The 12,186-nt window shown below is 36.5% G+C and overlaps 1 protein-coding gene across 1 annotated transcript in view; it reads right to left on the bottom strand.

Annotated features, from left to right (window-relative positions):
* poln (polymerase (DNA directed) nu) overlaps nucleotides 1-12,186 on the bottom strand; it is a 59,822-nt gene that overhangs the window by 20,714 nt on the left and 26,922 nt on the right. Inside the window, exons 16-18 of the mRNA XM_056462803.1 lie at nucleotides 11,091-11,148; nucleotides 8,451-8,528; nucleotides 2,364-2,475 (exon numbers count right to left, since the gene is read on the bottom strand). Coding sequence (XP_056318778.1) covers nucleotides 2,364-2,475; nucleotides 8,451-8,528; nucleotides 11,091-11,148 — 248 coding nt within the window. The remainder of the gene's footprint in view (nucleotides 1-2,363; nucleotides 2,476-8,450; nucleotides 8,529-11,090; nucleotides 11,149-12,186) is intronic.

Below are 12,186 nucleotides of genomic sequence, written 5' to 3'. Positions count from 1 at the left end.
TCAAATCACACTTTCTCTTGACAGGCCTGTCAGAGTGAGCTACAGTAACCGTGAAGATGTGAGCATCAGACTGATCGGCTCTCATCTCTTCCTATCTCTTCTCTGGCTTGCTCTTTGTCTGGTTCACTGCACACAGCCTGAGGGTGAAACACACAGACTGGTACTGCAGGACACCTTGCCCTCATGTCAACGCCAAGCATCTAGCACACTTTATGGTTGACTCTCTTCTTAACATTTGAACATAACACGTATTTGACCAGAGCATGTTAAACAATGTTTGTATACCGTGCATACAGTGAACTGTCCCTTCTAACCACTAGAGATGTCAAATAAATAATGCTTCTTTAATTATTCAGCATCCACTCAACTAAGAAAACAATAAAGGAGATTACAGCATAATATAGATAGCTGAGAGCAAAAAATTATTATTGGGGAACATGTTAAAAAGTCTTTAAGTTTAGACACTAAAAACTGTGTGCTGATATATTGGATGAAATATCATGATTTTTCATGGTTTAGATCAATCCGAGAAACACTCACAGGTGCCAGCATCTATTTATATTACCAAATGAGTGTTTGCAGGGTGAAAAACCAATGATGAATTCATTAGTGTGAAGACACTGGGTGATCCTGTCAGAGAAAAAAACAAACAAACCAAAACACTCATGATGCCCCTGCTGCAAGAGCAAAAGAAGTGTTTAAAGTGATGCTTAACCACTGATGTTACCTTACAATTATAAGGTTCTATCTGACATTTTTTCACATATTCTTATTAAATGTCAACTTATTTACATTATGTGATATTTTTGTAAAAGCTGTTAACATCAAGACTTTTTATTTAAAAAATAAAAAAGGTTTTATCTACAAAGTTGAACTCTAGCTTGGCTCTAAGGTTCTTTCTGTAAGCCAATTAGCATTTTGAATGCATGCACAAGGACCAATAGGGATCAGCTTTTTTTTGTTTTTTCACAGATTGACCGCGGAAATGACCAGGAAGAAACACAAAATCAGAGTCGACTAAATAATGCCGCACCACACAAAATTGAGACGAAACCTGAAACTGAAAATATGTGTGTAAATGTGATGATTTAGAAGCATTTTTTGACATTGAGATGAAATGTTAAATTGTTGAAAAAGAAACAGTTTTTTAGAAAAAAATAATATATTAAATGTGATTTTTTTTAAATTTGTTTATATATAGTCAGGGAAACATTTTTTTTCAGTGTTTGTTAAACAACTCATTTGCTCATTGTCTGTTTTCTTTTAAAGTCTTTAAATTTGATATTAAGCCTTGAAAGGCAAATACTTAATTTAATTCATGAGGCATATAATTCAATACATATAACTCAATAAATCATATAAAGCATTTAATTCAATAAATATTACCATATTAATTACATAAAATTAACATCTGCACTTGACAAAATATTTTTAAGAAAAAAATATTCATCCTAAAATATTAAATAAATGTTATAGAAAGCAAAAATGTTACTTTTACGAACTTTAACATAATTTTAAACAAAATTAATTAAATTAATAAGCAGACTGATTGTATTTCTTGAAAAGTACTGCTTCATTAATGATCTGCCAGATAGAATCTCATAATTCCAATCTGAAAATAACTTTAGAATTAGAAGGTTCTATGTGCATTTACCGTTAATTTTATCCCAATTTGCAAATTGAAGAGAATTTTGATAATGTGCAATTAGAGTACATTTAGGGTCTCTGTCATGTTAATGTATGAAAGAAAACCGTTACACATAAACTGTTTGCTAAATGCAATGCAAAAACTTTGAAGATCAATATCTCAAAATCGTTTAGAATGCAGACAGAACCTTATTATTCCAAGGTGACGAGGTGTCCTCTTGTACTATTTACAGGGTTTGTCATATTTATTCATTTTTAATGGTTTTGAATGAACATTTTCATGCTAATGAGGCTGAATTTATTTGAATATTTATTACAGTATACACTATAATATATACATATTTATTGCAAAATTGTGAATTGTTTTCTTGTTTATAATTTAAAATACTTTTTTTTTGTCTGTGACGTAAAGCTGTATCTTCAGCATCCATTAATTCAGAATTCCATATCATATAATCCATCAGAAATAATTATAATATGCTGATCTGGTGCTTACAAAACATCTTCAGTGTTGAAAAATGCTATTAATCTGTAAACAACTGCTGCAACAATTTTTTCAGCATTATGTGATAAAGCTCAAAAGATATTTATAAAATACCTTACTGATTTCTCCTATTTACATGCATCATACCAAAATCATACACAAATATTTACAGATCTAAATGAAGAACAATGTGTGTTGGGATGTTGACGCTAATTTAGCATGTAAAACGCACCACTGGGCCGCCAGCATGGTGAAGGCGTCTGCTTCAGGGCTCTGAAAGATTCTCAGAAGCTGAGGGTCGGCCGACAGATGAGCCAAAAGACGCAGCTCCACCTGACAGAAATCTAAACACACACAGAGACAGATGTCAAAATGACCTCTTCGAAATCTTCAACCGCACCACCTTTTCATATCTCTCCTTCCTAATAACAAGATAAAGAGGGAGGAAGATGGAAGCGAACGGGTCTGTTGGCATCTCTCCCATCTGTGTCAGCAGGAACAGAAATGCACCCAGCAGCTTCTCTGTCAGATAAAAGAGAATGTGTGAGAGGATAAGTGTGTGTCTGTGTGTGTGTGTGTGTGAGAGAGAGATACTGCAGTGACTGCCAGAGCGCTGACTCACCCTCACAACACTGGCAACATATTTCCAAGTTCTTGACAATAAAGTGTGTATGTGTTGTGCATTAGTGTTTGTTTGTGTTGAGCATAACCTGGCATGCATAGTCACTGAGAGCAATCTGAACTTTATCTGCTAAAGAAAAACAGAGTCCTGAGTGAGAGGAGAAAGAATTATCAGGCTGTTGCTGCACGTGTAACATAACAGTTTCAGAGAATCAGGAACAGCAAGTGGCTCATCTTTGGCACAAGCATCACCTCAAGCCTCCGGCATCATCTGAGTGGTAAAAACAGACAATGAAGATGGCAAAAGAGCACCTCTAAATATTTTTTTATCGTTAAAATAAAAACAAATCAATTTGTTCAGTACATACATTCTTTCATATATTATAACAGAACATTAATGAATAAACTGATATACAGCCTGAACATAATTATGAATGAGCAGTTTGATAGCCAGTCAACTTTGCTGTTGATATGTAAAAAAAAAAAAAAAAAAAAAAAAGTTGTGTCAGTCACTTTTCCTCACTCTTTCTTTATAAACAGAGTCTAGTAATAATGCATATTAATGAAACCTGAAATCCTCTTGACTAATGAGCCTCTAGGCAGAATGTGTATCTTTTGATGGACAGTTTTTAATAAATGAACCTTCTCTATATTGTAGTTTAATCTTTTCCCAGCAGGCACAGGACATCAACATGAAATCAAATTAACATTGTACCCCAACGTTGTGGGGATGTTGTTTGAAAATGAAAATTGGGCTGACATCAGAACCCAACGTCAGACCGATATCAATGTCCAACCCAAGATCAATTAAATATCAAATATTATGATGTTACAGCTTGACACTGTGTGGACGATACCACTATGACGTCTATCAGGTGTTGGATTTTGGTTACCATACCTGGCAAATAAATGTCAGTATTTGACATCAGTATGACATTGGTTAAAGATGTTGGCTCGACTTGGATCTAGTTAACTTTCCAACACAACCTTAAATCTACGCCATTTGACGTCATTATTGGACGTCAATATAATGTTGTCCTTAGACGCTGACTAAACATTGAATTTTGGTCACCTGATGTCACAACAAGGGCTGGGCGATATGGCAAAAAAAATTATCACGATATTTTTTTTCATATCAGTTAATATCGATAATTATCCCGATAAATGTAAAATCTTTATATTTTAAAGGCTTTTCAGCATGCCAATCCCTTTGTGCAGCTGATTTAACACATTTTGTGAAATGTTTTAGCTGTTTGACAATTTAAATAAAAAAGAATAAACAAAAGAACAATCTTAATAATTTTTAGCATTTACTGTTCAAGTTTTCAACAACCAAAGGTATTGTATATTACTGTTCAACATCAGAAAAAAAGTAAAACAGGTTTTTAACAAGTAAAAGGTGAGTTAATTGTGCCAAAATGTTCAGTTTTGGATGAACTGTCCTTTTAGTGGCGAGTATGGTGAATTTAGAGTGAAATATCTTTTAATATGTTTTCTTTAGGGATGCTAACCATTACTTGATGATCGACTGACTGTCAATACCCCTTTAATCGATAGACCTTATTGATGATTGATATCATAATATTTATGGCTACCGAATTATCGCCCAGCCCTAGTCACAACCTAAATCTAATCTAATAGTAACGTCTTATGATGTTGTGTGCTCCTGCTGGAGCACAACACATTTAAAAAAAAGTTTCAACCTAAACCAACTTAAGTTTTAATTAAAAAAAAAAACATCAATTGTTTTAAGAGTTTGATACTTAGTTGGCAGATGGCAACTTTGCTTCAAACAACATTAGACTTAAATGAGCTACATTCAACCTTTTCCATCTGCAGCAACTTAAGTAAAGATTAATCGAATAAGCCTAAAGTATAGACCCATATAACCATAACTGAATTTCCTTTACAGCTACTTAGGGCACTTTGTCAGATTAAGTCTATTTGTGGACTAGCTTCCCGTTATTCTAGTAGTTTATTAAATGCCAATGACCTTGTGTCGGTTTTCTTTTTATTTCAGTTCCTAGAATGATGATTATGAGGGCTGCAGATTAGCATGTGTATGTCACACATGACATAAGCAACTCTATGTGAACAGAATAGCAATAAATAATAGGCAAGTCTGATATTGATATTATAAATTCTAAAATTGATTTAGAATTAATATTTGCCCATGTGCACTTCTCAGCCATGGAACAGTAAATTCTGAGATTAAAAATATGAGTGGAGCTTGCCTGTGCAAAACTTACTATGAAAACGTTAAGGTGCAGTGACATTTACCATTGCTCATCGACATTTTACAAAGAGAATTCAGTCATTTTTACAGGAACCTACACAGTCAGGAGTTATTACATGAGAGAAATGTGGAACAGAAGTATGGGAATGAGTATGGACCTTTTTTTTTTACTTAAAATTAATCCAACATTTTGCTAACATGGCTACATATTTAAGGTGTTTAAGTTATAGAAGATGAGCTACACTTCGAGGAAAACCCTAATCTGTAAAATGAGCTTTTTTTATTCCCTTTTGTGAAGAATTGTTGTCTGGGGGCCAAATCTATAGACTTATAAGTGCTAGTTTTCTCCTCTGAGCCAGTTAAATTAAGAGCGTAACAAACATAGCAAATTGAAGAGCAGTGGTTCTATTAAAACGAGCCTGGTCTTAGTGCAAAAATAGTCCACATTGATTTATAAATGAAAGATGGTCTAAATATAGATGTACAAATCGATACCTTCATAAGCAGTGTGCACAGATGGACACTGATGAGTTTACTTGTTCACAAAGATACAAATTCCCTGCATGATTGACATCCAATGGATCGATTTTACCCAAACAGAAAACAATGAAATATAAAGTATTATTTTTATACTATATTACTTTTATTAGCAATTAAACTAGCTTTTGCCATTTTATGAAGATTTGCTTAAAGTATGCATTTATCTCTAATTTAGCTTTCTCACTGTTATTTAGCCATTTATTTTAACTGCCAATGCAAACATTTTAAGGCTTTATTTTTTATGTTTTAATTTAAGATTTAAACAATTCATAGTATTTTATATAATGTTTATATAATGTTTATTTTCTTTTTTCTAATGTTTATTTTCTTTTAGTAAACTATAAAAACACTTTAAAGAGCCCCTATTATGGGTTTTTGAAAATGAGCTGCCATGCAGTGTGTAACAGCTCTAATTTAAGTGAAATATCCAGCTAAGGCTTAAATCTGAAAGTGCACAGTGTTTAAAATTATTGATTCATCTATAAAAAAGTAGATTCATAGTGCTTCAAATGAATTGTCTTCACAACGAGTCTTTAGCCGTGCAGGTGTGATGGAACCTTAGCCCCGCCCATTTGTTGCACACGAAAACCCCGGGAAAATTGAAACCCCTGGCTCCGCCCACAAACACAGTAGCAAGAAAAAGAACACTGTAGCAGACCCCGGTTGAATCATGTAACAAAGACGCTGTGCTCACCTGGATAATATTGTAAGTGTGAGGGAAAATTACTTTAATTTTCCCTACCCAAAGATGAGACAGTGAAGAGTCAGTGGTTAAGGTTTATTTTTGCAAAAATACCTCAGCAATATAGCCCGAGCTTTGTGCTGTGCTTTTGTCATTATTCTGACAAATGTTTCAGCAATCTACACGCTTACAACGGGGGATTCATCGGCTGTTAAAAGAAAGATATGGGACTTTGCAGAGCTTGACAGGAACTTTACAGTGCACAGTTCATAGACCAGTTTCTTCCTCCATTTCACAAAAGTGCGATTAAAATGGTTGCCTCCTTGTTTTCTCTAACTTGCATATTATGCATTTAATTTTGTTTTGTTACTTGTAACTACTTGTAGTGTATCTGGTTAACTCTTTATATTCTCATATCTCGTCTAAAGCCACGTTGAAAAAGCGACGCATGTCGCTTTATGGATTTATACATTTTTGAGCTCACGATCCACTGCCGTTTGTTGTTGCTATGGCCACCATCAGCTGTTCCTACATACATGGGCAGTCAAGTTTCAAAATAGTTCAGCTTTTGCCACTGTGTGGAATAATACTGAATGTGTGTCACTGTTTTTACTTATGGTTAAGAATAGAGCAATATGCTGGTGTTTGACTGCATTGCTTTAATGCACTTCTGCATTGGGCTCACACGAATACCTGCCAACATTTGTCCCTAAAAATGCGGGAGAGTGGGGGGGTTAGGTTCAGGGGTGAAGTGTCTGAATAACACTGTTGAGAACCAAGTACTGTGCACTGTGCTGTTAGTAACTGTACTATGAAGCGTGTTGCGGGCAGCCGCTGCGATCAAATCCTATACCAATGTTGGCGACCCGGGGGTTTTACAGACTGTACCAAAATGCTGAGGACAGGAGTTTTCCGGGAGAAATAACAAAACAGGAGGGTGGCGGGAAATGGGTCTGAAATACGGGAGAATCACAGGAAAAACAGAAGTGTTGGCATGCATGCTCACACATACACTCTGCACTCTGACTACTTCAATATTGTTGATAAGCCGTGGTGGGCATTTCTTCCTGTCTCGCACTGAACACTGTCGACCAATCACAACAGACTGTCATTGTTCCAATCAGCACGAATTAGCACGCAGAGGAGGGGTTTGGGAAGTAGTTTGGGATTAGGTAAAAATAAATGCATATTATAAGACAATGAAAGTGTTTTTTGACCTTGCATACATAGTCTGTTGTTGAAGATCCTCAGGAGTTCTTTAATACAGCCAGCAAATGTTTTATTCCATTAAAAAAAAACACAACAAAGTTCCCCTTTTCAAAGTTTTTCTATATTACACTAGTTTAAATTCATACAGGTTTGGACCAAGTGGAGAGTAAATATGACAAAATTGTCAGATTTTAACAACACCCTAAAAGGTGGTACTGACTGCTGGAGCAATTTAAAAATAAAAGCTCAAAGCCCTTGTGGGAATGAGGGATTTATTTAAAAAGACCCCATTATGAAAGGATAAACTAAGTATTCAGGAGAGTTCAGGATACGGGGGATAAACTAGCGAAGTTCAGTCTGTGCTATACAGGCCACCAGACAAGCTGGGAACGAGGGATGACTTTGTCCTCATTTTAGCCTCGCTCTGTTCTCCTTCTGGAAACAGCCAGGCACACTGCGCGATTGGATATGACAAGGCCACCACAGGGACAGGAACTCATCCTGCTACTGAACCACCCCCCACCACACAAACATACACATGCTAAAATGCAGATGTCAGCAAACATGCTAAATGAATGAGCACTCCTGAGGGTTAAAAATATCAGAGCAAAAAAAAAAACAACAACAAATCAATTAAGTGATCTCCCATTACTCACTGTCCTCATCTATTACTCTTAAGTTTAAGGGGTTTGTGTAGTTGTCCGGCCATGAGATGGGACTGTGGGTCAGGACAGGCTGTTTTTAAGGTTATGGATACGCTACTGGCATGGGGTCTGAAGGCTGGGCTCTTCTGCCGCAGGTTGCATTGTCCTTGCTGTGACTCTGTTATATAACAACACACTGAAACACCTCACACACACTCGCTGCTGTCAGGACAAACAAACACACACCCAGACGAACAAGCACACTCATAGTACTTCTCCTAAACACACCCTTAGTGCTGTGCACATCACTGCACAAACCCAGGCTTTAAAACAGCCTATCATCGAGGGGTTGCAGGAGGAGCGCATCTGCCTCTTAGAGACACTCACCTGCAGAAAGGAAAGTCCAACCCTCTCGTGGAATGAACATGGCACGCGGATGCACAGTCACTATGTCAGAGGCCTTTCCTATAAACACAAAACAATCACCTATAAAAACATAAGCTGATTAAGCTTTCATTGATTTCACCCCCCAAAAAAATTTACATTATTACTCAACCTCATGTTGTCCTCATCCCCTGAGACCTTAGTTCATCTCCAGAAAACAAATTAGGATATTTTAGATGAATTCTGAGAGCTCTATCATCCTCCATTGACAGCAATAGGCCCGATATATTCTAAGTCCAGAACAGGAACCACAGAAACTTTTTAAAACATTCCATGAGGCTGAAGCAGTTCAACTGTTATCATACAAAGCTCCAAAAACATTATTGTGTACCAAAAAACTATGACTAAATAAAAAACTATGACTAATAAATATGACTCTGTTCACAGCTTGTCTTCCATGCCACATTTTCAGGGAGCATGTTTACCATGGGCAGTTCAACGTATTGGCATTAGAGTCAGCAGCACAACACACAAGCATCGTACTTCTCACAGTAAACTCTGATCTGATATGGAGGACATTGGTGAACAAAGTTGTTTTTACAGTTTTTTTTGGCACACAAAAGTCTTTTTGGGGCTTCATATGATTCCAGGTGAACCATTAAAACCACATGGTATGTTTTGTGTTCCTTTTCTGGACAGCACTCTCTATGGAGGATGAGAGAGCTATTATACTATTATATGAGAAAGGTATTTAATTTAAAATGTTTTAATTTGTGCTCCAAAGATGAACAAAGGTCTCGGGTGATTGGAACAACATGAGGCAAATAAAAATGGAACTATCATTTCTTTAGTGAACTAACCCTTTAATTATCAACTAACTAATTTAGCTTATTGAGAAAACTAAACTCCAAAAAAAAAAAAAAAAAAAAAAATTCCCATACAACATTTAAATTGATTTTGTTTTTGAGGTTGAAGGTAATAAGAAGGTAATATAACAGACAATATATAAATTCTGAAAATATTCAAATCTGAAAAAAATATTAAAATCTGAAAATAACAAAGATAACACTATAGTAATGTTACATTTGCCTTGCTATTTCCATTCATATTTTAGCAGCATATGAAACTACCCCACCATAAAACTTGCGTGAACCTCTTGGTGTGATTTGATTGACAACTGTCAGCGCTGCAAGCAGAATTGTGAATGGCACTTGAAATGATATTAAAATATCCTAAATCTATTCTAGAGCAAAACTGTTCCACTAAACTCCATGACAGAAAATCATTTTCATATTATAAAGTCTGAAAAAGTCTTTTTTTTTTTTTTTGACAGCTTCCAATAGTGCCCTGAATGAGCTATAAACACCCTGATAGTTTATGTGCAAAGTCATTGGAAAGCTTGGGATTTGTGGCATTTTTACTCACCAAGACTTCACTTGATATACACTCACCGGCCACTTTATTAGGTACACACGTCCAACTGCTCGTTAACCCAAATTTCTATTCAGATAATTACTAATTTACAGCCAATTACAAATTTCTAATCAGTCAAGACGATCTGCTTTAGTTCAAAGTGAGCATCAGAATGGGAAAGAAATATGATTTAAGTGACTTTAAACGTGGCATGATTGTTGGTGCCAGACGGGCTGGTCTGAGAATCTCAAAAACTGCTGATCTACTGGGATTTTCATGCACAACCATCTCTAGGGTTTGAGGTCGATCCTTGAGGTGGGTGAGCTACAGCAGCAGAAGACCAGGACAGGAAACTGAGGGCACAATTCGCAGAGGGTCACCAAAATTGGACAATAGAAGATTGGAATAACATTGCCTGGTCTGATGAGTCTTGATTTCTGCTGCTTCATTTGGATGACAGGGTCAGAATTTGGCATCAACAACATGAAAGCATGGATCCAGCCTGAGTTGTATCAACGGTTCAGGCTTGTGGTGGTGGTGGAGTAATGGTGTAGGGGATTTTTTCGTGGCACACTTTGGGCCCATTAGTACCAATTGAGCATTGTGCTAACATTACAGCCTACCTGAGTATTGTTGTTGACCATGTCCATCCCTTTATGACCACAGTGTACCCATCTTCTGACAGCTACTTCCAGCAGGATTGAACATGACAATGAGTTCACTGTACTTAAACGGCCTCTGCAGTCACCAGATCTCAATTCAATAAAGCACCTTTAGGATGTGGTGGAATGGGAGATTTGCATCATGGATGTGCAGCCAATAAATCTGCAGCAACTGCGTAATGCTATCATGTGAATATGGACCGAAATATCTGAGGAATATTTCCAGTACCTTGTTGAATCTATGCCACGAGGGATTAAGGCAGTTCTGAAGGAAAAAAAGGGTCCAACCCGGTACTAGTAAAGTGTACTTAATAAAGTGTCCAGTGAGTGTATATAGTAAAAACAGCTATACTGTAAAATAAAATAAAAAAATTCAGGATCAAGGATATTTTTACAATGAAAAGATAACACTGTGTATTTAAATATAATTTCTGGAACCATATATACTTCTTTATTATCACTTTCACTCACTTAAATGCATCAGTGGTGAATAACATCCTTGTGACCTTAAACTTTTAAATAGTAATGTGTGTGTATGCATGTATATATGATTACAGTCATACTTTACCCTGTATATACTGTTTCTTAGAAATCTGCAGAGGCAGCTTAGGAAGAGCTTGGAAATTCTGCAGGAGGAGGAAAGAACCAGTTACTGTTGGTTTGAAAGTGTCTGATTCAGTCACCCTGAAAAGCACAGCACAGCGCCTCTCACTTTCAATACCACAACACAAAGATGCGGGTTAAATTTAGCCTTGGCTTTGACAAATATTTAGAATTCACAGCTCTTATAAAATGCCAAATGGGGCCACTATGCTAGAACGCAGCAGTGCCGGTCAAATCAGCAAATGAATGAGATCGGTCTCTTACTGGGTTTTAAAATTAATTTTACACAATCACAGAGAAGGATTGCTGAATATATGCCTTGCCCTTGATCTGTATACTGAGGGATAAAAGCCACTAAAGAGGCAATGAAAATAAAGTATTAGTCTAGTAAAGTCAAGACAGCTTTTTGAATATGAGATCTAAACTGTGTGACAGAGTCTCTGGATATGAATCTGATCTCTGGCCTTATGTTATTAAGCCGGCATTTACACTAGTACATATTAAAATGTATTGGTTTGTTATGATTATGCCTGGTGGCATATTTGACCTTTGAACACTCTGTTTTAGTTTGGAATTGCTGGCTTTCTGTTTCAGACTGATTGAAATGCAGACTTCTAAAAACGGTCTCTCCGACTGGTCTTCTGGACTATTGCGTATCATTGCCTGATTCGTCATGCCTCTCTCTCATATGACCATTAGGTAACTGGTAGACAGCAATGAATGTCGGTAAAATATACTCGTACCAAATGCGCAGTTTTAAGACAAAAACACATTAGTGTAAATGCAGCCTAAATCAAGTGGCTGGCATAAGTAGTCGGTAGTAAAACCATCATTAGCTCCACTTTACCTCTGGAGGACAGAACTACTTTCATCTTTAAAGAACAAATTAAACTCAAGTTCTGAGAAAAAAATAAAAGCGGTTCAGAATCAGCAGAACAAAAACGCCAAGGGGAAACGATGGCATGCACAAATGTGTGTGAAAGAGAGTCTACTGGTAAACGGTTTGCTTCTGCTGTTGTCTGAATGAGAGGAGAGCGCTGGTAGGAAGGTCAGTTATTCCC

Source organism: Danio aesculapii, chromosome 7 (assembly GCF_903798145.1).
Source record: "Danio aesculapii chromosome 7, fDanAes4.1, whole genome shotgun sequence".
NCBI classification, from domain to species: Eukaryota; Metazoa; Chordata; class Actinopteri; order Cypriniformes; family Danionidae; genus Danio; species Danio aesculapii.
The sequence above is the reverse complement of the archived record's forward strand: the minus strand, read 5'-3'. Positions and strand labels throughout refer to the sequence as shown.